At 56.7% G+C, this 22,790-nt stretch overlaps 1 protein-coding gene across 3 annotated transcripts in view; it reads left to right on the top strand.

Annotated features, from left to right (window-relative positions):
- Positions 1–22,790, top strand: part of MROH1 (maestro heat like repeat family member 1) — a 120,870-nt gene that overhangs the window by 87,244 nt on the left and 10,836 nt on the right. For 2 of the 3 annotated variants that reach the window (XM_025395032.1, XM_025395033.1), the window contains 19 exons: positions 5,295–5,402; positions 5,574–5,718; positions 5,830–5,870; positions 6,121–6,262; positions 6,588–6,640; positions 7,051–7,158; positions 7,474–7,593; positions 7,881–8,003; positions 8,833–8,979; positions 9,067–9,093; positions 9,948–10,070; positions 10,315–10,394; positions 10,725–10,839; positions 10,946–11,041; positions 11,663–11,767; positions 13,811–13,946; positions 14,077–14,189; positions 15,394–15,546; positions 21,969–22,123. In XM_025395032.1, the coding sequence (XP_025250817.1) occupies positions 5,295–5,402; positions 5,574–5,718; positions 5,830–5,870; positions 6,121–6,262; positions 6,588–6,640; positions 7,051–7,158; positions 7,474–7,593; positions 7,881–8,003; positions 8,833–8,979; positions 9,067–9,093; positions 9,948–10,070; positions 10,315–10,394; positions 10,725–10,839; positions 10,946–11,041; positions 11,663–11,767; positions 13,811–13,946; positions 14,077–14,189; positions 15,394–15,546; positions 21,969–22,123 (2,090 nt within the window). The remainder of the gene's footprint in view (positions 1–5,294; positions 5,403–5,573; positions 5,719–5,829; positions 5,871–6,120; positions 6,263–6,587; positions 6,641–7,050; positions 7,159–7,473; positions 7,594–7,880; positions 8,004–8,832; positions 8,980–9,066; positions 9,094–9,947; positions 10,071–10,314; positions 10,395–10,724; positions 10,840–10,945; positions 11,042–11,662; positions 11,768–13,810; positions 13,947–14,076; positions 14,190–15,393; positions 15,547–21,968; positions 22,124–22,790) is intronic. The other variant, XM_025395034.1, reaches the window with a different exon arrangement.

Genomic DNA, 22,790 nt, shown 5'->3' on the forward strand with positions numbered 1-22,790 from the left:
CTGACCTCGTGATCCACCCGTCTCGGCCTCCCAAAGTGCTGGGATTACAGGCTTGAGCCACCGCGCCCGGCGAGTGTTTTGTTTATTTATTTTTTTTATGAGACAGGGTCTTGCTTTGTTACCCAGGTTGGAGTATAGTGATGCAATCATGGCTTACTGCAGCCTCAACCTCCCAGGCTCAAGCAGTCCTCCTGCCTCAGTCCCCCAAATAGCTGGGACCACAGGTGGGCACCACCACACCTGGCTAATTCTAAGTTGTGTTGTTGTAGGGATGGGGTCTCTCTGTTGCCCAGGCCAGTCTAGAACTCCTGGGCTCAAGCAGTCTTTCTGCCTCGGCCTCCCAAAGGGCTGGGATTACAGGCAAGAGCCACAGCACCTGGCCATGATTGCTTTTTTAGCAAACCATTTTTAGTATGGTAAAATAACATAAACTTGACTGTCTCAACCCATTTTAAGTGCACACTTCAGCGACATGAAGCATATTCGCATTGTTGTGCAGCCATCACCATCTTCCAACTCCAGAGCTCGTCCATGTTCCCAAACAGAAAGTGTCCCCATTAAATGCTAACTCCCATTCCCTCCTGCTCAGCTCCTGCACCCCACCGTTTACCTTTATGAATTTCACTACTCAAGGTACTTCGTGTGAGTGGACGTAAACAGCATTTGTCCTTTTGTGTCTGGCTTCTCCCACTCAGCATAAGGACCTAAATGTTCTCCCATGGTGTAGCGCTGCCAGAATTTCCCTCCTTCAGGGCTCAGTATTCCGTGTGTGGAGACCGCGTAGTGCTTACCCTTTCGTCCCTTCCTGGACACTTGTGCTGCCACCTTCTGGCTCCTGTGAATAATGCTGCTGTGAACGTTGTTGCTTTGTAGAAAATTCTGAAATTGGGAAGTACAAGTTCTCTAACTTTGTTTTTTTTCAAGATCATTTTGGCTATTTTGGGTCCCTTGAATTCTCGTGTGAATTTGTTTTAGGATCAGCTTGTCAATTCTTGCACAGAAGTCACCCGGAATTTTTATAGGGATGGCACTGAATCTGTGTATCTGTTTGGGGAGCAATTCCATCTTAACAATATCAAAATCTTTGTATCTGTGAAAATGGGATGTATTTCTATATTTTTAGGTCTTTAACGTTTTGTAGTTTCCAGAGTATGAGTTTTGCACTTCTTTTGTTAGATTTATTCATAAATATTTTATTCTTTTTGATGCTATTGTAAATGGAATTTTCTTTTATTTTTTTTATTTTTTTTATTTTTTAGATAGAATCTTGGTCTGTCTCCCAGGCTGGAGTGCAGTGGCACAATCTCGGCTCATTGCAATCTCCACTTCCCGAGTTCAAGCAATTCTCCTGTCTTAGCCTCCTGAGTAGCTGGGATTACAGGCGCCCACCACCATGCCTGGCTAATTTTGGGGGTTTTTTTGTTTGTTTTTTCTTGTTTTGGTAGAGATGGGGTTTCACCATGTTGACCAGGCTGGTCTTGAACTCCTGACCTCAAGCCATCTACCCGCCTTGGCCTCCTTAAGTGCTGGGACCACAGATGTGAGCCACTGCACCCGGTCTGAATTATTTTCTTAATTTCATTTTCAGTTTATTCTTTGCTACTCTATAGAAATACAATTATTCTTTCTTTTTTTTTGAGACAGAGTTTCACTTTGTTGCCCAGGCTGGAGTGCAATGGCACGGTCTCGGCTCCCTGTGACCTCTGCCTCCCGGGTTCAAGCAGTTCTCATGCCTCAGCCTCCTGCGTAGCTGGGATTATAGGTGCCCGCCACCATGCCCAGCTGATTTGTTTTTGTATTTTAGTAGAGACAGGGTTTCACCGTGTTGGCCAGGCTGGTCTCGAACTCGTGAGCTCAGGCAATCTGCCCATCTCGGCCTCCCAAAGTGCCGGGATTACAGGCATGAGCCACTGTGCCCGGCCTACAATTATCCTTTCATATTGATCTTGTATACTGCAACCTTGTTGAACTTGCTTATTAGTTATAATAGTTTTTATTGGATTTCTTAGGATTTTCTGTAAGGATTGTGTCATCTACAACTATAGTTTTACTTCTTTTTTTCAACCTGGATGCCTTTTAATTTTCTTGCTTAACTGCCCCAGCTAGAACGTCCAATACTGTTGAATTAAATTGGTGCGAGCAGGCACCCTTGTCTTGTTCCTTCTCTTTGTGTAGAAGCATTTAGGCCGGCACCATCAGGTGTGATTCCGGCTGTGGGCCTTCATCAGGTCATGGATGCCGCTTTCTAGTCCTGCTTTGCTGAATGTTTTTGTCATGAAGAAGTACTAGATTTGATGTGCTTTTTACTGTGTCTAAAATGAGTTTGTCATTTTTGTTTATTTTAGTGATATGGTATATTTCATTAGGTGATTTTCAGATGTTAAACTCGCATTCTTCGTCATGGTGTACAATCATTTTTATACATTGTTGTCTTCAGTTTGCTGGTATTTTGTTGAGGATTTTCATGTCTATATTTATAAGAGATCATGGTGTATGCTTTTCTTATGCCTTTGTATGATATTTGTGTAATTTGTACACACACAGGTACATACGTGCACAATTTTCTTCCAACTCATTTGAGAGAAAATTTGAGACATTATGTCCCTTTATCACTGACTACTGAATGCCTTGTTTATTTCCTAAGAATAAGGACCTTGTTCTGCACAACCGTAGTCCAGATGTTGCAATCAGGAAATTCAACATGGAGGCCATCATGTCACCTGATCCATGCACTTCCTTGGTCATCCCAGTTCTGTCCCTTTAGCTGCTTTCTGGCGCAGGGTACAGCCCAGACACATACATTGTGTGGCTGCTGTGCCCTGTTAGCCTCCTGCCCTTGTGTTTGTTGACCTGGATGCTTTCAAAGAATCAAGACCAGTTATTTTGTTGAATAGCTCAGGTATGATGGTGTTTCCTCATGATTTAACCCAGGTGATGCAGTTTTGGGAGGAATCTCGTGGAATTTTGTGTGTCCCCACCAATGTATCATATTGGGGGTCCTAGTGTTGGTTTGTTTCAGTGTTGATCTTGTTAGTTCTGCTCACTTGTCTGTGCTCGGTGTCGGCACTGGAAAGTTGCTGTTTCTGCCTTGTAATAAATGAGTAGTTTGTAGGGAGATCTTTGGGATTAAGTAAACATCTTCTTGTGATTAATCAGCATCAGGCCCCGTGCCGTCATTCACGCCTGTAATCCCAGCACTTTGGGAGGCTGAGGCGGGTGGATCACTTGAGGTCAGGTATTCAAGACCAGCCTGGCCAACATGGTGAAACCCCATCTCTACTAAAAATACAAAAAAACTAGCTGGATATGGTGGTGGGTACCCGTAATCCCAGCTACTCAGGAGGCTGAGGCAGGAGAATTGCTTGAACCCGGGAGGCGGAGGTGGCAGTGAGCCAAGATCACCCCACTGCACCCAGCCTGGGTGACAGAGCGAGACTCCGTCTCAAAATAAATGAATAAATAAATAAATGCTTAGTCAACATCAATGTTTTTATCATCCATGGATGGTTTTCTAACTCCAGCGATATTGCTGTACTTGATTCTTTGGCCTCTGTTGTGACAAAGCCTCTCCTGTTGTTATGTGCGTGCATCTCTCTCCGTGTGGACTAGTGGTTTGCTGTTGGACACAGGGGTCCATGTGCAGTCCCTGTTGCTGGCCTTGGTGTTCAAACTGTCCCACACTTGGTCAGTGGCACCCCTTGGAGCGCACAGGCCCCTGTCCTGAGGCCCCACTGCCCTTTCTGGCACAGGATGGCATCCCAACTCACCCGGGGCTGCCCATGCCTCCGCTCTGCAGTCCCTTCCATGAACCACTGGTCTCTTGTTTCTGGGAAGCTCGCTCCTTTATTTCTTGAGTATTTCTTGCCCCTGTTTTTGTGTCTCACTGACTCTGGTGTATCCGTTATCCAAAGGCTAGCACTGCTGTCTTCACCTCTTTCAGCTTTTTCTTTTTCCATTCTTTTTAAATTTCTTCTTCCTTGAAGCCTTCGGCAGCCTGTTCTTCCAAGTCAGTAATTTCTTCCTCAGTGAATCGTTACATTATTTGTTTCCTGAATTGAATTCTTTATTTCATGGTTATACTTTTTCACACCCTGTCTCTGGGATTTTCCTTGTTCTTGTGTCCTCATTTCCCTGTAGTGGTACCTTGTTTCCCTGTTGTGGTACTCTGGGGGCATTTTTTCACATGAGCATTGTCCCCGGTCTGTGGCCTAAGGTTCGTGTTTCTGGTGGAGTTGGAGTATGTCCTCAATGTTCGTTATTGGGTATTTTGCAATTTCTGTTTGGTTTCTTTATTAACCCAAATGATTCTTTTATGATCTTTAAAATCTGCAGGTCGATAGGTTTTCCTGGTTGTTGTGGATTTATTGTTATATTGAGTCTGGCCATGTTTGTCGTGGATTTATTGTTATATTGAGTCTGGCCATGTTTGTCGTGGATTTATTGTTATATTGAGTCTGGCCATGTTTGTCGTGGATTTATTGTTATATTGAAGTTTGTCGTGGATTTATTGTTATATTGAAGTTTGTCGTGGATTTATTGTTATATTGAATTTGGCCATGGTTGGTTTCTGCTTCTAAGTGTTGGTTGCAGTATTATTTTTGACCTAATGGTCAGGATTTCAAAGTGGTTTGTGCATGTTTGGTATAAAGTTGTATCTACATTTTTAGAGCCTACTGTAAAAATTGAAGTTCAAGGTCTAAATATCACTATTTTTTATTTCTGTGTGGCTTTTGGCTTCTGAAAGAGAGGGATTAGAAGTCCCTGCACTGTTGCCATTTTTCCAAATATGCCGCTTTGTCGTTGAGCTTTTACTCTTTGGTATTTCAAAACCTGCATGGAACGTGTGGGAAACAGAAGTCGTCTTCTTGCAGGGATGCCTGCCGGGTAGCTGAGCATACAGAGAGGACGGCAGGCATCCAGCCCACTGTGGCTGCTGAGGCTGGGTGGTGTCTTGGTGGGAACCAGGTTTTCTGACATGGTTTATGTTCCCACAGAGGCTATCCCGTTCCTCCCCTGCAGGCGTTGCAACCTCATGAGCAGTTATTTTTTAATGGAGTCAGTAGCTTAGCAAATGCTCAAGGTTTTGTTTGTTTTGGAGATGAGAACTGAGGCAGGTGAGCCTGCTTTCTTGGGTGATCTTAGCGGAGAGTGCCTTTCCTGTCTGTGGCAGGTCGTGCACACGTCTGCATGTCCCGCGGCGAGGCCCAGAGTCTACCCTGCTTCCTGGCAGGCTGTGTCCTCAGGCCCAGAACCACGGCCGCCCACGCACACCTTTGCCTTTTGCCTTCCTCCAGCCTGAGAAGCCAGGCCCCAGCAGCAAGGACCCCAAGGCCGACAGTGTGCGGGCCATCAGCGTGCGCACCCTCTACCTGGTCAGCACCACCGTGGACAGGATGAGTCACGTGAGTGCACGGCACCCGTCCCTGCCTGGTGACAGCAGAGCTCTCCAGGGCGGTGGCCCAGGGTGTGCAGGCCCAGCAAAGAGTCTGTCTCCACCTCAGAGCTCTGGCAGGGCCCTCTCTGCATGGGACCTCCCTCTGGGTGGATGCAGACCAGGTTCTCCGCTCCCCCAGGTCCTCTGGCCGTACCTGCTCCAATTCCTCACCCCTGTGCGCTTCACCGGGGCCCTGACTCCGCTCTGCAGGAGCCTCGTGCATCTGGCGCAGAAGAGGCAGGAGGCCGGGGCGGACGCCTTCCTCATCCAGTACGACGCCCATGGTGCGCGCCGCGCCGTACCCCACCTCCCCGCTTCTGTCCCCACTTCCCCATCCTCCAGTTCCTGACCCCCACCCCAGCCCCCCACTGACTATTTCCACCTCTCATCTCCAGCGAGCCTCCCGTCTCCCTATGCTGTAACCGCAAGACTGTTGGTGAGCCTTGCCCTTTCACAGCGTGCCCGGGTGCCCCACTCTGTGTCCCTGTGCTCCACCCAGGCTTGGAAGGGGTTACCTTCTCAGTGGGCAGCTGCAGTCAGGGCTCAGGTGTGGTTTTCCTCTATGTGGGCGGCCCAGCTTCAGGAAGAGCCAGACCCCCCGTCGGGTGCTGTGGCCCTGCAGGTGCAGTTTGTGGGCACGGCCAGTGCTCCCTGCTCAGACCCGGCTCCACGCTGCCTCTCTTCAGGTTGTGTCTTCCAGCCCCTACCTGGGGGACGGACGTGGGGTGGCGGCGCTGCGTCTCCTCAGTGTTCTGCACCCTAACATTCACCCTTTGCTGGGTCAGCATTGGGAGACGACTGTCCCGCTGCTGCTGGGGTACCTGGATGGTGAGGCCGGGGTCAGGATGGGGTGCATAGCCCTGTGGGGAGGGCAGGCCTCAGGGTAGGGAGATGCTAGCTCTGACCCCATCTTTACCAGGTGGCACTAGGGTGGCCAGTGGGGACTAGGGTTGTGTAATTGGAAAAAGCAGTCTCCCCTGTGGTCCAAGAAAGGCCCCAGTTGACCTGGGACTGGAAAAGCACTCCCGCAGGGTGCTTCCTGGGAGCAGGTGGGGGGCGGTGGGGCGGTGAGGCCTGTCTGTGCTGAGCATCCCCGGCTCCAGGGCAGGTGCTGGGCTCTGAGCCCCACTGGCCTGCGCGGCTGTCATTTCAGAGCACACGGAAGAGACCCTGCCACAGGAGGAGTGGGAGGAGAAGCTGCTGATGGTGAGGGCTGGAGGTGGTCGGGGCAGGGCCCATCCTGGTCCTTAGGGTGTTGTCTGGCCTGGGGGGTGCTGAGGTGGCAGAGACTGGGCCACCTGCCTCAACCTCACCTCATGGTGTGGCTGGGGAGCCAAGGAGCAGGCAGCGTCAAGGCTGAAGACCCCCGCAGCCTTCCTGTGACATGGCACCGGCCTCTAGCAGCCGCAGCCTCAAGCGCAGGGTCCTCCTCTCGCCCTGCCTGGTGAGCCAACTGCGGCATGGCTGTCCCCTGAGGGTTGGCTCTGCCTCCCCTGGCCTCTGCTGGAAGGCGGCCTGCAGCCCCTGCAGCCACAGCACATGGGGATGTGCCCAGGCTCCAGCCAGCCCTGTGAGGGGTCGGGCTCCCAGCCTCTCAGTGGTGTCTTGGCCTGCAGTTCCTGCGAGACACCCTGGCCATCGTTTCTGACAACGCGTGGATCTGCCAGCTGAGCCTGGAGCTGTGCAGACAGCTGCCCTGCTATGATGAGACACCCCAGGAGAAGGTGGGGCACCTGCTGGCATTCTCAATGTGGTACTTGGGCTCTGAGTTCCTGGGTCTCGTGTCTGTCACTTGCTGTCTGGGCCCTGTCTCCCGTGGCCCTGGTGGCCTGGCAGAGCCTCCTCGTGGTGGCTGAGGGCCAGGAGGTGCGAGAGCCCACTGGCCCCACCCCTTATTCCTCAGATGTTGCCCCGGACTCACCCTGCAGTTCTCATCAGCTTGTGGGCAGGAGGTGCACCCCAGGGGCAGCCCCGTGGCAGCACTGGGTCTCCCTGTACTCAGGAGTCAGGCATAGCCGTGTTCTCTGGTTTTGTTTCAGAACTTCCTGTACAAATGCATAGGAACCACCCTGGGTGCTGCTTCAAGTAAGGAGGTGGTGAGGAAGCACCTTCAAGAGCTGCTGGAAACAGCCAGATACCAGGAGGAGGCAGAACGTGAGGTGGGGCCACTCTCCCTGCAGAAGCCCCAGACACCCTAGGGCTGGAGGTCGGCGGCCGCCTGCTGTTCTCTGAGGCAGCCAGCCAGGCTGCATGCCTGTGTGTGCATGTGTGCGTACACGTGTGGTGTGCGTATATGCACAGAGAGAGTGCGCGATCTATTGATGTGTATGCAAGTGTGTGCATGTGTGTACATGTGGGTGTGCCCCTGTGTCCACGTGTGACCGTGTGCGTGTGTGTGTGGCAGCGTGTGCCCTCCCCTGCCTGGGGTAAGTGTCTTGCCCCCCAGGGCCTCGCCTGCTGCTTTGGGATCTGTGCCATCTCCCACCTCAAGGATACGCTGGCCCAGCTGGAGGACTTCGTGAGGTCAGAGGTCTTCAGAAAATCCATCGGCATTCTCAACATTTTTAAGGTTAGGCTGACACCGTGCAGGGCTGGGGACAGCTGTCTATCCACAAGTTTGAGGCTCGGGGGTGCCCTGCAGGCTGGAGTGGGGCAGGAAGCTGGTTGCGTCCCTGGAGCAATTTTTGCTCCTGCATTCCTTCCATGGGTGGGGCCTGTGTGTGGGCACTCCCAGTGGGGAGGGAGGCAGAATGGCCTCCCGGAGGCAAACGTAGCTGTGGCCAGGGCCGCGTCTCTGCCAGGCGTGGGTGATGAGAGGGGCTTGCGGCCGGGGCAGGCCTCTGCCCCCTGGTGGCCGGCAGATTCTGCGTTCTCACCAAAGCCACCGGCTGTGCTGGCGGAGCCTGAGCCTGGTTTAAGGAAGGAGTGGGCCCCTACCACAGGCCCCCATCCCGGCCGTGGTCCCTCTATTTTCTGTCTCCCGTAACTGTCCCAATTACAGCATCTCAGGGCGGGACCAAGCACGCAGGGCTTCCCAGCCCTTGCTGTGTGGATTGAGGCTGATCTGCAGTGCAGCAAGGATGGGGCCTCGAGCTCTTCTCGGCTGCCTCCTGCCTGACTCTCACATGTGGCCGCGCTACCTTGACCCTCAGCCCTCTGCTACTCGGTACCCAGTGGGCCCATGTCTGGCTGGCTGCCTGTACTCCTGCCCCTTTCAAAGAGGCTCTCCCCCTCCCCAGATTCAGGTGGTGCCCTGCACGGCTGGGGCACACCTCTGCTGTCACTGACTGGCTCTGGCCCTTCTTCTGGGAGGACTTCAGGAGTTTCTGAGGCCAAGGATTCCTGTCGGGGAGTGTAATTGTATAACTGAAGTCCCGCTGGTTCCTCTGACCTCTCAGGATCGAAGCGAGAACGAGGTGGAGAAGGTGAAGAGTGCTCTGATCCTGTGCTACGGGCACGTGGCGGCCCGGGCCCCCCAGGAGCTGGTGCTGGCCAAAGTGGAGTCAGACATCCTCCGGAACATCTGCCAGCACTTCAACACCAAGGTGGGCATCGCAGTGGGCCTGCCACGCCAGGGGAGCTGGGGCTGCCGGGGACTCACATCTTAACTCATTTCACTTTTTGTTGTTCAGGTTCTGGGAGTAAAGGTAGAAACCAAGGTACAGTGTGTAGGAATTAAGTGCTGGACTGGCTTCTCCCCTCTCAGCTCTCCTCTGGGCGGGTTGAGCTTCGTGGGCAGAGGCTGGAGGGGAGCTTGCTGGGGCTTCCTGATCTCGGTCCCCACGGGGCATTCGAGAGCATCACCAGGGCTCCTGCCCTGGCCTGGGCCCTGGACGGCAGTGGGAAGAAGGAAGGCGTCTGTGCCTCCGAGGGGCCGGGTCGTGGGCTGTCACCCCCCAAGGAGTTCAGCCAGCCCCACCCATCCCAGGACAGCTGGAACCACCTCTGGCTCTGCTCCCCAGTGCTCGTGGGAGCTGTACCTCCCTGGACCCCAGTGGCCACCTAGGAGAGGGGACAAGGCCCAAAGCCAGTAGAAGTGGCAGTGGAGGCTCCACTGGCCCCAAGGCCTCACCCCAGCCTCACTAACAAGTTTCCCTTCTGGTCCTCCTGGCACTAACCTGACAAGCCCCTCTCGGGACAGTCAGCCCCTCCTTGAAGAACAGGCCCTCTGGTTCTCCTGCGGTGGCTGGGAGGGCAGGGCTGTTCTCAGAGGTTCTTTTCCCAGCCCTTTAGCGCTCCCCGGAGGACTCTCTTCCTGCTGTGGGGGGCCCTCTGGTCACACCACACAGCGTCTGCTCTGTGGCCTGTCTTCTCTGGAGTGTGACACGGGGGAACCCCTGGGTGGCCCCCCGCTTCTTCCACACGGACTTTGATAAGCAAGAGAGCTGACGGGAGAGCTCCTGTGAGAGCAGAGTGCAGCACGTCTGGCTTCGGAGGAAGGAAAAGGGGGTGTGTGCGGGTTCAGCCCTGGAGGGCGGGTGTGGGCGTCTCCTGTAGCCCTGCGTCCCTGCAGGACCCAGCCTTGAAGCTGTGCCTCGTCCAGAGTGTGTGCATGGTCAGCCGCGCCATCTGCAGCAGCACCCAGGCTGGCTCCTTCCACTTCACCCGGAAAGCGGAGCTGGTGGCACAGATGATGGTGAGCATGGCCGTGGCCTGGTGGGTCCTCAGGCGGGTTCCTGGGAGACTGAGGCAAGGTGGGGTTGGGGGCGCCGAGGGTGATAACATGAAGACAGCCTGGGAACATGGGAGGGGCCATGTAGGGACAGATGGGGCTCTGCTCCTCGGGCCCCGCCTGTCACTTAGGCTGGGGGACAGAGCTTGACCAGGGAGGAGGGCTGGGGTTTCCTCCAAGGGCTGAGTCATACACCTGCCTCACCCAGGAGTTCATCAGGGCAGAGCCCCCAGACTCCCTTAGGACACCTATTCGGAAGAAGGCCATGCTCACCTGCACTTACTTGGTGTATCCTTTCCTGCCTCTGCACAGGCCCATGCATCTGCGTGTGTGTGTGTGTATGTGTGTGCGCGTGCCTGTGTGTGCGTGTGTGCGTGCATGTGTGTGTGCGCGTGTGCGTGCGCCTATGGGCGTGTGCATGCGTGAGTGCGTGCGTGTGCACGTCCGTGTGCATGTGTGTGTGTGCGTGCTTACGTGTGTGCGTGTGCGTGAGGTGCCGCCATGGTCTGGAGCAGAGTAAACATGGCAGTGGCTGTGCTGCCCACACAGGCCTGGGTTGCTGGGTGTCTGGGCCTCAGCCTCAGGATCATTGTCTGGGGCCCTTAACTTGCCTGTCAGCTCTGTGGAGCCAGCGCTGGACGAGCAGGCCCGGGCGGATGTGATCCGTGGCTGCCTGCACAGCGTCATGGCCCTGCTGCCTGAGCCCGAGGAGGAGGACGGCGGCTGCCAGAAGGTATCCCCATGTTTCCCTTGCCTGTGTTCACACCCATGAGAGCGGCAGGAAGGCCGCTGTAGGTGGCAGTCACTGGTGGGGCCGCACGGCCTGGCTCTCCTTCCAGTCCCTGTATCTGGAGACACTGCACGCCCTTGAGGGTCTGCTGACGAGCCTCCTGCAGCGGAACATGACCCCCCAAGGCCTGCAGATCATGATTGAGGTGTGCGGGGGACTGTCATGGGGATGGGGTGGGGGCACAGAGGGCACTCCACCTGGCTGCTGGCCCTCTCTCCGCATGGGGGCACCCTAGGGACAGTTTGGTGCTCTCTACAGTTGGGGGTGGTTTATGAACAGGCAGGTGCACCCCCTCCCATCTGGGCCAGCAAGCAGATGGGGAGGCCCTGACCCAGGTGGGACCTCTGGAGCCTGTCCTCTCCTACCACTGCATGGCACGGGGATGGAGGGGCCCACAGGTACCCATGGCTCCTGACTGGGGGCCGCAACCAGGGTGGCACTGTGGTGGGCGAGGGTAGGGCTGACCCCCATGCTCAGTGTGTTCTTCTAGGACCAGGGCGGCCTCCACCCTGTCCTTCCACAGTCCTGGCTGGCCCCGGCTCCACTTGGGCTGGGTTGTGTCTGTGACCAGACTGGAGGACAGAGTGGCAGGGCCAGAGGAGCTATGGTGGCCTGAGGCTGGCACCACTCTGGGTCTCTGGCTTGGCCCCCTGTAGCCCGGGAAGGATGGCCTGGCAGGGACACTGAGCTGGCCCACGATGCACAAGGCTCCTGCTCCCAGGGCTGCCCTCTGAGCAGTACCTGTGTGAAGCCCCCTCTTCCTCAGCACCTGAGCCCATGGATCAAGTCCCCAAGAGGTCACGAGCGGGCACGGGCCCTGGGCCTGAGCGCCCTCCTGCTGCGCCACTTCCTGGAGCAGCTGCGTGTCAGCGTGAGTACCTGGGTCCCCGGCCCGGATGCTGCTACCTGTGGCACTCATGACCCAGAGTGTGAGCTGTCTTCCTGGCTTCCTCTGGCCGCCACCCCAGCTCAGGCCACAGTCCTCTTCCTTGAGACGTGGATTGAGGGCCTGTCAGGGCCAGGAGTTGTCAGGGATGGCTGCTCAGAGTAGAGTCCATTGTCATCAGGGGCCCACCATTAGCCGGGAGGAATGTGCGCCTCTGGTCTCCAGGGCTTCACTGTTCAGCGCAGTGCTTGATTTGGTTCATGATATTTTTTTTTTTATCATGTTCCACAAGCATCTGTTTGTTTTAATGAAAACTTTTATCAGGAACAGATACTAGATTTTGCTAAATATCTTTTTGTCATCTATCAGGATTATTCTAGGCTTTCTTTTCTCTCTCTCTTTTTTACCCTGAGACAGGGTCTCACTCTGTTGTCCAGGCTGGAGGGCAATGGTACAAACACAGCTCACTGCAGCCTGGAAGTCCTGGACTCAAGTGATCGTCCTGCCTTGGCCTCCCGAGTAGCTGAGACTACAGTGCATGCCACCACACCCAACTAATTTTCTTTTTTTTTTTTTGGAGAGATGGGGTCTTGCTACATTGCCCAGGCTGGTCTTGAACTCTTGGGCTCAAGTGATCCTCCTGTCTGTGGCTCCCAAAGTGCTGGGATTACAGATGCTGGGGTTACAGACGTGAGCCACTGCACCTGGCCTTTTGTTAATGCACCAAAACTAACTTTCTCCTTTTTTCTTTTCTTTTCTTTTCTTTTCTTTCCCTCCGTCCCTGCCTCCTTCCCTCCCTCCCTCCTTTCCTTCCTTTCCTTCCTTTCTTTCTTTTTTGAGACTGAGTCTCTTGCTCTCACCCAGGCTGGAGTGCAGTGGTGCAATCTTGGCTCACAGCAACCTCTGCCTCCTGGGTTTAAGCGATTCTCCTGCTCCAGCCTCCCGAGTAGCTGGGATTACAGGTGCCCACCACCACTCCCAGCTAATTTGTGTATTTTTAGTAGAGACGGAGTTTCATCATGTTGGCCAGGCTGGTCTTGAACTCCTGACCTCAAGTGATCTGCCTGCCTCGGCCTCCCAAAGTGCTGGGATTATAGGCATGAGCGACCGTGCCCAAAACTTTCATTCTTTATGTGGCCAAATCTTGTGTGTTCAGGGCTCTTTCCACCTCATGCTTTCATGGCCTGCTCATCACATAACCCTGGTCTGGCTGAAGCTTACCTTGGTGCATGGTGTGATGGATGCCTAGCCTAAGAACAGTGGCTGGTCACCTGCAGTCTTTCTCTAACATTCCAGCCTTTCCCTTCTGACTTGAAATTCTTTCTCATCAGTGGTGATTTTGGGGATGAGGAGTTTCAGCGGCGCCCAAGCAGATACCAGGTTTCCATCTGATAGGAGCGTCTGAGCCCAGGATCCTGTGCAAGGGCAGGGTGGGAGCACCTCCCAGGAAGGCCTCGCATGTAGGGGCTGAGAAGGGAGCCAGGTGGTGGGAGGGGGACAGGTGCATCTGCTGGGGAGGAGGTGTGGAAGTAGAAGGAAGGTGTTTGACTATAGGAGCATGGGAGGGGCAGGACTGAGGAGAGCAGAAAGGCTCTGGAAGGAAGGACCAGGACGAGTCAGGGTGTGAGGGGGTCTTGTACAGTCCTGCCCCTCACCCAGATTGGCAGAGCCCGTGCACTCCTCCCATTTGGGGCCCCCTCCGCACCCCAGTTGTCCGTCTGCCTGCACACGCCTGTGTGCCCATGTCGGCATGACCTGGCCTTCCTTCTTGTAGGGGCCCAGCCTGGGAACCTGTGTGGCCCTGGTGTAGACGAGGTGTGGTCAGAGCTGAGCTGAGCAGCACCCACGCTGCAGCGGGAGGGGAGGGAGGAACTCACTGGGGGCTATGTTGTCCACAGTGAGGGCCCAGGGTTTCGTGGACACCAGCAGCACTCCTGGCCACACTCCAGCCCTCCCCTGGGTGCAGGTGGCATAGGTGGCATCCACTCATCCCCAGCATTCCAATAGCCCAGGCATCTCCTCCTCCAGGCCCTGGTGCCCTTCCACAACCTGGGCCTTCTCGTTGGCCTCTTCTCCCCACGGTGCGCAGACCTGTGGCCTGCCACCCGCCAGGAGGCCGTCGACTGCGTCTACTCCCTGCTCTACCTCCAGCTTGGCTATGAGGGTGAGCCCTCATCAGGAATGTGGGGGCCCCTGGTCGTTCAGGGGTGCCGGGAGGGATGAGGTGCAGAGTCCAGGCTGCGGGATCGCCAGGGAGGGCCTCAGCCGGACTGCTCGTTCCTGCCGCCTCTCAGGCTTCTCCCGGGACTACCGCGATGACGTGGCGGAGCGGCTCCTCAGCCTCAAGGATGGCCTCGTGCACCCTGACCCCACCATTCTCTTCCACACCTGCCACAGCATAGGCCAGGTACCAGCTGGGAGCTCCGCGGCCAGAAGGCAGGCTGGCACTGTCTGGGGCTAACAGGGACTTCCGAGGCAGCACCTGGCCTCCCCTAGCCTCTGTAAGTGCCACCCATGGCCAGTGGGCACGGGGCAGGGCCTGGGTGTTTGCATTAGTTGCTGGCGCTGCCCTGCACTGGCCCCATCACCCACACCCGCCTACGCTGGGGCAGTGCAGTCCATACGAGAGGAAGGTGCTGCAGAGGCCAAGGAGGGAATGGGGTGCCATGAGGCCCAGCCGCTCTCTGCCTGCCACTGACACCCTGGCCTGCTCTCATGAAAATGCAGGTTTCTGGAACAGAATCTCCAGCGGCTGCCCTGTGTGGTGTTGTCCCCAAAGCCTACCCAAGAGCCACGTGGGGGGCTAGGGTCATCGCCTGCAGGGTGCAGCGGGCTCTAGCCCTCTTGCCAAGGGGCCAGGGGCAGGCCCTGCCTTTGGTTCCAGCGGGTCAAGGTGCTTTGTCCACTGCCATCTGAAGGGAGGATGATGGCCCTGAGCACTGCGTCCCCCAACCCCCACGACCCATGCCTGCCAGGTCCACCCCGAGGCTCAGCATATTAGAACACAAACTTGAGTATTTAAAGTATTGCATTTCAGGGGGGGAAAATAGTCCCTCCAAGGGGATAAGAAAGCTGCCCCTCCCTCTGTGCTCTCATGTGGGTCCCCAAGCTGGAACACTGCCTGTCTCCATTTGGTGCTTAGGAAAGGCCTTCCAGGTCCAGAGACTGTGTCTCCTACAAAGGAAGGAGGGGTAGGTCACGAGGGCCCTTTCTGGTGCTGGGATCACAGGGGTGAGCTAAGGCCTATCTGCCCTTGACCCCGTGTTGTAGAGAGCTCCAGGGCGACTGCACCACAGGGCTGCTCCCAGCCCACTTCACTAGTCAGAAGGAGCCCGAGGAGGGTGCTGTGACCTCAGCCCTGCAGCTGCCCAGGCACCACCTTCCAGGAGCCCGCCCAGGGTCCAGCAGGCCCTGACAGGTTCTGGAGAAGGAGATCCCACCCCCACGCAGCGAGCTCACTGAAGTCACAGGGCGGGGCGTCTGGGGCGGGGCTGCGAGGTGGGCGTGGCTTCCCACCCTAACGCGAGCCCCTGAGACTCGATGCCTCGGAGAAGTGGCGTTGGGGGTGCCCCCCCTTCCCTCCTTAATCTCTGGCATCGCTTTCCTCCTAGATTATTGCCAAGCGCCTCCCACCTGACCAGCTCATCAGCCTCTTGCTAACCATGTTTGAGGCCCTGGGAGACCCCGAAAAGAACTGCTCCCGAGCAGCTACCGTCATGATCAACTGCCTGCTGCAGGAGCGGGGCGGAGTGCTCCAGGAGAAGGTGGGAGAGGGCGGGGAGGTGGCTCCGGGAGAAGGCGGGAGGGGGCGGGAGAGGGCGGGGCAGCGGGGCGGTGGCTCCAGGAGAAGGTGGGAGGGGGCGGGGCGGCGGCTCCAGGAGAAGGCGGGAGAGGGTGCGGTGGGGTGGGGCGGCAAGGCAAGGGCGGGGCGGCGGGCTCTTGGAGAGGTGGCACCGCGGGTGAAAACAGTGAGGCTGGCCCTGGCCTGGCCTGGACCACCCTGCCCGGCCCTCCTCAGGTGTGACCCTCACTGCTCTGCCGCCTCTCCCTACAGGACTACTGTGGACAAATCTTTCTCTTATGTCTGAAGACGGGGGTTAGAATCTGGCAAAAACAAGTGCTGAGAGAATAAGGGGGGAAAAGGAAATGGAAAGGCGGGTGAAAGCACTAATGGTTCCCCGAGCCCTGGTTGGGCCCCCTGCTCACATTGCTGGCGTGGACATGGACGCGGGGCTCCCCGGGTCCGCAGAGGCTGCCCAGCCGTGGATTCCAGGGTCTGGCACTACGCGGGACGCTCTCGTGCTGCCTGACCTCTCATTCCCTTTGCTCCCGTGTCTGGGGCCGTCCCAGCCCCACCCGCTTCTCACTGTGCAGTCTCCGTGCAGTTGTTGCCAAACGTGCAGAGGCAGTTGCTCCGCATAGATGCCTGTGACGCGACAGCAGAAATGCACATCCCTGTTCTCAGATCCTTTTGGGTCCAGAGGGCTCCCATGGGCCAGCTGGAGTGGGTGCTCATGAGTCCTCGAGAGGCCCATGGCCAGGGACCCAGTCTCTGCACGACGGAATTCTCAAGCTCTGTATTAAAGTGAAGCATCGGAGTGTGGGGTGTCAGAAAGCTGCACGGGCACCCACAAGTGGAGCATCCTACCCACTCCTACGTCCTCCCCTCAAGCTCCAGTTGTCACCCTTTGGGCCACCACCACTGCCCCACAGCGCAGACCACTGTGGCTTGGTGTGCGCGTTGTATACGTGGAAGCCGGTGCCCGTCCTGTGGTCCTTTGGCGTGAACATGTGTGTGAGGTTGTCCCTGTTGTCACTACACGTGCCCCTTTCCTGCACTGAGCTGCAGATGTGTCACGTTTGTTCATCTGTCTCCGTGAACACCTGGGCAGTTCCCAGTTGGGGCTGTCACAGGGTCCAAGTCCTTTGGAGCTGAGGACACACTGCAGCGGGGGATAGGCCCACAATAGCAACAAGGCTTGAAGGCCAGGCCCTGGTGTGTATCCCAGGGCTGCCAGCCACTGTCCCTGGGTGGGGCCCTCTCCCGCAGGAGGCCGGCTGGCTCTGGGTGCCACTGTCTTGCCCATTGCTGTGTTTCCCACTCTTCAAATGAGTTTGCAGCGGCTTCATGCTAGAGTTTCATGTGTGTTTCTCAGTGATGGGTGAAGGTGAACACGTGTTTATATGTTTACTGGGTACTCGGCTGTGTTGCTTTGACAGGGTACCAGTCTTTTGCCTGTGCTTTTCTTCTTGATTAGTAGGAGTGCTTCCCCGCCCCCGCAACCCCTAGACGAAGTGTTGTTCTGTCACTCAGGCTGGAGTGCAGTGGCACGATCTCGGCTCATTGCAACCTCTGCCCCCTCCCGGATTCAAGCAAGTCTGCCGCAGCCTCTGGGGTAGCTGGGATTACAGGCGTGTGCCACTATGCCCAGCTAATTTTTGTATTTTTAGTTGAGACGGAGTTTCACCATGTTGGCCAGGCTGCTTTTGAACTCTTGACCTCAGGTGATCCACCCACCTCAGCCTCCCAAAGTGCTGGGATCATAGGCATGAGCCACCACGCCCAGCTGGTAGGGGTGCTTTCTGTGTCCTGGATACAGTTTCTCCATTGGCTTTACATATACTGCACAGAGCTCCTTGGAGAGGCATGAACAGGAATGCAGCAGTGGAGAAAAGGAAAGTGTTGGTGGAGGGCTCGTGCCAAGGACTGCACACGGTGTGGTTTCTGGAAGGGCAAGTCCAGTGCTACTGCATGGCAGGAGGAAGAGGTTGAGGGTAGAGATGCTGGCATCGGGCCCTGGGAGGAACAAGGGGCCAGAGGGTGGCGGCTCAGTGCTGGCCATTTGAAGGCTTGGGTTTTATTGTGCAGGCAGTGGGGCCCCAGGTCAGATCTGAGGGTAGTGAGGTACCCTGGCCACCTGTGCAGATGGTGAGAGAAGGACCAGGCTGGTGGTGGCGGCCAGGGTGCTGGGGTCGGCCCCAGTGTGGGATGGACCGGGCTGGCAGTGGCGGCCTGGGTGCTGGGGTCGGCCCCAGCGTGGGATGGACCGGGCGGGCACTGGCGGCCTGGGTGCTGGGGTTGGCCTCAGTGTGGGATGGACCGGGCGGGCAGTGGCGGCCAGGGTGCTGGGGTTGGCCTCAGTGTGGGATGTGCCATGTTGTGCTTTTCAGTGTGTCTGTACATGGACACTTGGGCAGATTCTCCTGAATGTGGGTGTGTAATTTCTCATCAAGTCCCTATTTTCAGTTCATTTGGGGACATATCAAGAAGTAGAGTGGCTGGATCACACTGAGGCTGTGGCTGGGCTCTGAGAGGGCTGCTTTTTGCAAAGCGGAGCTGTCCAGCTATTTTCTTCCCAGCCCAGGTTTGCATACACATCACTTGCCACAGCCCAGCTGGGCAGGGGCATTGCTGACCCCTGGCTAAGGCTTTGAGCAGGCCTACAGCACAGCCCAGCAGGCACACCTGCCGCCAGTGTCATGTACCCAGCCATCATGGCGAACCTCTGCGTTCTTCCCCGCCCTGAGACCCTGGTGGGGGGACCTCTTTGAGGCAGGCTGATGCTGTTGGGCTTTGAGTTCCTCTGACGTTGAATCAGAACCTGTGGCCCTAGGGGGTGACATGCGACCTCCCCCAGTGTGAGATGACCATGAAGTAGAGAGCGCAGAGAGCATGACGGAGAACAGCAGGCTCTCCTGAGGCCGGGCGTGTCCGACAGAGGAGGCAGCCTTCCCAGGGTTGAGGCGGTGTGCGGGGGTCCAAGGAGGGGACAGGAGAGGAGGAAATTCCACATGAAACAAACAGGTGGGGGTGGAAGTGGCGCTGCCACCTCAGGAAGGTCAAACTCAGAGTTGCCAAGTGACTCAGCTATCCCACCCAGGTATCTTCCTAAGAACACAGCATGAAGCACGCAGCGACCCACAGCCAGCAGCACCGCTCATGCCATCTGGGAAGCATCCCAGGGGCCCATCACTTTGCAAATGGGTAGAGGAAATGTGGTCCATCCGTACGACAGAATATTATTGGGTCATAAAGGGGCATGAAGCCCTGACACAGGCTGTGAGGCAGATGCACGTTGAAAACATCGTGCTCAGTGAAAGCAGCAGACACTGCCCAGGCGTGGTGGTTCACGCCTGTAATCCCAGCACTTTGGGAGGCTGAGGCGGGCGGATCACGAGGTCGGGTGTTCAAGACCAGCCTGACCAACACGGTGAAACCCCATCTCTACTAAAAATGCAAAAATTAGCTGGACATGGTGTCGGGAGCCTGTAATCCCAGCTACTCAGGAGGCTGAGGCTGGAGAATCACTTGAACCCAGGAGGCGGAGGTTACTGTGAGCTGAGATTACGCCATTGGACTCCAGCCTGAGGGACAGAGGAAGACTCCATCTCAAAAACAAATAAGCAACAACAACAAAAGCAGACACTAAAAGCCACAATCACATGAGCCCATTTTCATGAAGTGTCCAGAACAGGCAAATCCGTCGCGACAGACAGTGGAATAGAGGTGACCAGGGGCTGGGGAGCAAATTAGTGACTGCTGATGGAGATGGGCTGTGTGTGTGTGTGTGTGAGAGAGAGAGAGATGGTCTTACTCTGTTGCCCAGGCTGAAGTGCTGTGATGTGATCATGGCTTACTGCAGGCTCGACCTCCTGGGCTCAGGTGATCCTCCAGCCTCAGCCTCCCGAGCAGCTGGGACTACTGGTGTGCACCACCACGCCCAGCTAATTTTTTGTATTTTTCTTAGAGACAGGGTTTTGCCATGTTGCCCAGGCTGTGACGGGTTTCTTTTGGGGGTGATGGTTGTACATCCTGAGTGCACTGGAATCCTGGAACTGTGCACTTAACAGTGAGTAGGTGGGCTCTGGAGCTCTGAATTATGTCTCAGTGACCCAGGCCAAGCATGACAGGAAGGGAGAGGACCCTGCACAGGGGCTCACCATTGAGGGAGGAGCCACAATCCAGAGACCGGCAGAATAACCTGGAAGGTGTAGGGCGCAGCTGAGCCTCACACAGCAGGCAGCTGGAATGCTGCCCCGCGTCCTGGGACCACATGGATTTTGCCCAGCAGTCCGCAGAAGCAGGAGCCTGCTCAGGACTGGGTGTGAGGGTCCACACTCGGGGATTCTCAGCTAAGAGGTGACTGTGGAAATTGCCTCCACCCTGCAAGCCCTCCACCACAACCCAGCGCACCCGGGCTGTTCCTGAAGTTCAAAAAAAGCATAGATTCAAGTGTACATGTGCACCAATGGGTTCGAGTTGTTGAAGAAATAAATATGCAAAAGTAAAGAAATATTAGAGAAGATAAGTAAACCCACTGAGACAGCAAGACAAACCTCTTGTGAGACAAGTCACAGGAAAAGAGCCGACATCCATAAAAGCAAAAAGTGAAGTGAAAGAGGAAAAATACGTTTGGTTAGCAGAGTATATGTCCACGAACAGCTGTGTTCCAAAACACCTGGAGAGCTGTCACCAAAGCAACAGATTTCTGAAAAAATGCCAGCATGGATGGGAAGGAGGTGGGTGGGTCCAGTGGACCCATAACTGCTAAAGTGGTGGAAGTGGTTGCTCTGGGCACCTGCTGGTGTCACCCAGGCTGTGTGTCAGCAGGGGAGTCACTGCCCCTCACAGCGCTCAGGAGAATGGAGAGGCTGTGTCAGCTGCCAGTGTAGGTGGCACAGCCCAGCGGCTCAGGTAACATCACGGGGTGTCAGGTTGGTCTTGCTTTGAAGCAAGCCTGTCTGTGAGAGTCACTCCCTGGAGGGCTGAGGAGCAAGACCTGGTGTGGAAAAATATTTGCTTGGAGTTCAGCACCTCCTCACTTCAAAACTTGCCAAAAGCCAGGAGTGCAGAGGAAACCAATGGGCAGGCAGCAGGCAGCGTCTGCAGCCCCTGCAGCCGTCTTGTCAGGAAAGCGCCTGGGCTAGGACAGGTGAAGAAAAAGGCAAAGAAACACAGGTCATCAGAACGCGCTGCTCCTGCAGGGGCTGGGCGCTCAGCTCCGCACAGGTCTTGGAATGAAAGCGGCGTCAGGAGGTCTGCAGCTCCTTTGAGAGCGACAGTGACCAGGAAGGACCAGCCTGTGCCTGTGCAGCTTCCCCTGGGCATGGCTCCTGCACCCCTCACCAGCCGTATCTCCCCACACCGTGCTGTGGCCTCACCACGTGAGTGGTGTGGGCCTGGCCCAGCCCGGAAGTTTCTGCCGTCAGAATCTCCTCCAGCTCCACCTGCTGTTGCGCTTTGCACCAGCCCCTTCTCCTTTCCAGCTACCCAGGCGGGTCCCTCAGCCACAGCCAGGAAGGAGGACCCTAGCCGTGGCCCGGGAACGCTGGGGTGGGTGGAGCCCACAGTGTGTCAGCCATCCTCCAGGGCGAGGCAAGCCTGACCTCATGGCCCATTGCTTTGTTTGTTTTCACCCCAGATCGTGGTATTTTCTAGCTGTGCAGCAGGCATTTGGCAGTAGGGGTCACCATGGCTGAGGCTGGAGAGGAGACTCCCGGGCCAATATTCACCATGGGCAGGGAGCCCCCTCATGACATGGCTGTCCCCCAGAGTGAAGCTCACATGCTATGCTGCTGCTGGACTTGTGGTGGGCCTGGGGGTCCCAGGGCCAGCGTCCTCCTGCCCATGTTCCGTTCACCTGCTTTCTGGAGCAGCAGGACAGTGGCAAACTCACAGCCCCCCAAGTCCCAACCTTCCATGGCAGGCCCAGCTCCAGCCTCGGTCTGGGAATCTGTCTCCTCCTCCCTGTCCGCCCAGGTTCCCAGCCCAACTTCTGCATGGGTGCAGTTGGCAGCTGTGTGGGTCCTGCCTCTGGTGGGCCTGCCAGGGGAGCCTGAGAATTGGACCCAGCAGGCATGCTGTGAGGGCATGGGGCCACTGGCTCTGTCGGCTGCCTGCCCAGCTCCACACCAGCCTCTGGGCCACGTGTGTCCTTGGCACTTCCTCTACCTCCCAGGGCACAGCCACTTTGCAAGAGGAATCCAGGTCATGGCTCCAGTTTCTTGGCTTCTGGGCTGTCCATGGCCACGGGGGATCCGGGTCCTGCCTCAGGCTGGCACCAGCAGTACAGAGCTCTGCGTCTCATGGGGCCTCCCTCATGGCCCCACCCCCTTGGGTTGGCATAGGTGTGCCCATGGCTGTCCCCCATGCGTGGCCTGACCGCCATGTCCTGCTCATCTACAGGTGCCTGAGATCGTGAGCGTGCTGCGCTCCAAGCTTCAGGAGGCCCAGGGAGAGCACGTCCTGCCGGCTGCCCAGCACAGCATGTACCTCCTGGCCACCCAGCACTGTGCGGCCGTGGTGTCCAGCCTCCTGGGCAGCCCCCTGCCCTTGGACAGGTACCTAGTCCAGACTCCAGGCTTAGGGGTTCCTCTGGAATGCTGCTCCCCAAGCCCTCCACCCGCCTCTGCACCCTGGCTTTCTGCACCTCGGCTCTGTAGCCCAGCTTTCTGCATGAGTTCCCATGGCTCTAGGCCACGTGGGACAGAAAGTGCCATGGAGACAGGCCCCAGTCTCTCAGGTACCCATGGGGACCGCTCCTCTAGGCGTCTCGGGATCCTCACTGGCCCCGGTGGGCCTTGCACAGCACCGCCACAGGGAAGCCGCTGTTTCCGCCCTCCTCTAAGGCCCCAGGCTCCAGCAGACACTGGAGGCTGCCCCTCGCCCTGCGTCTTGGTTCCAGCTGCCCCAAGCCTTGTCCTCTGCAGGGCGTCCACTACTGCCTGTGAGCAGACCCCCAGAAAATGCCTGATCTGAGCCCCTCAGGAGCCTAAGGACAAGCCTGTCTGTGCCATACATCACTATGTCTTCCCAAACACACCTCCCAGCTGCCAGCAAAGGGCAGGGTGTGTCTACCACCCCCCAGCCCACTGGGGTCCCCCGTCCTCGCTGAGGCCTCCAGAGCATGGGTCTGCTGGCCCTTTCTGTCTTTGCCATCTTAGTCATGGACAGAGGCTGGCCCAGGGGTACCTGGCTGCCTGTGACCGCCTGGAGACTCCGTTGGGC

This window comes from Theropithecus gelada, chromosome 8 (assembly GCF_003255815.1).
Source record: "Theropithecus gelada isolate Dixy chromosome 8, Tgel_1.0, whole genome shotgun sequence".
Taxonomy (NCBI): Eukaryota; Metazoa; Chordata; class Mammalia; order Primates; family Cercopithecidae; genus Theropithecus; species Theropithecus gelada.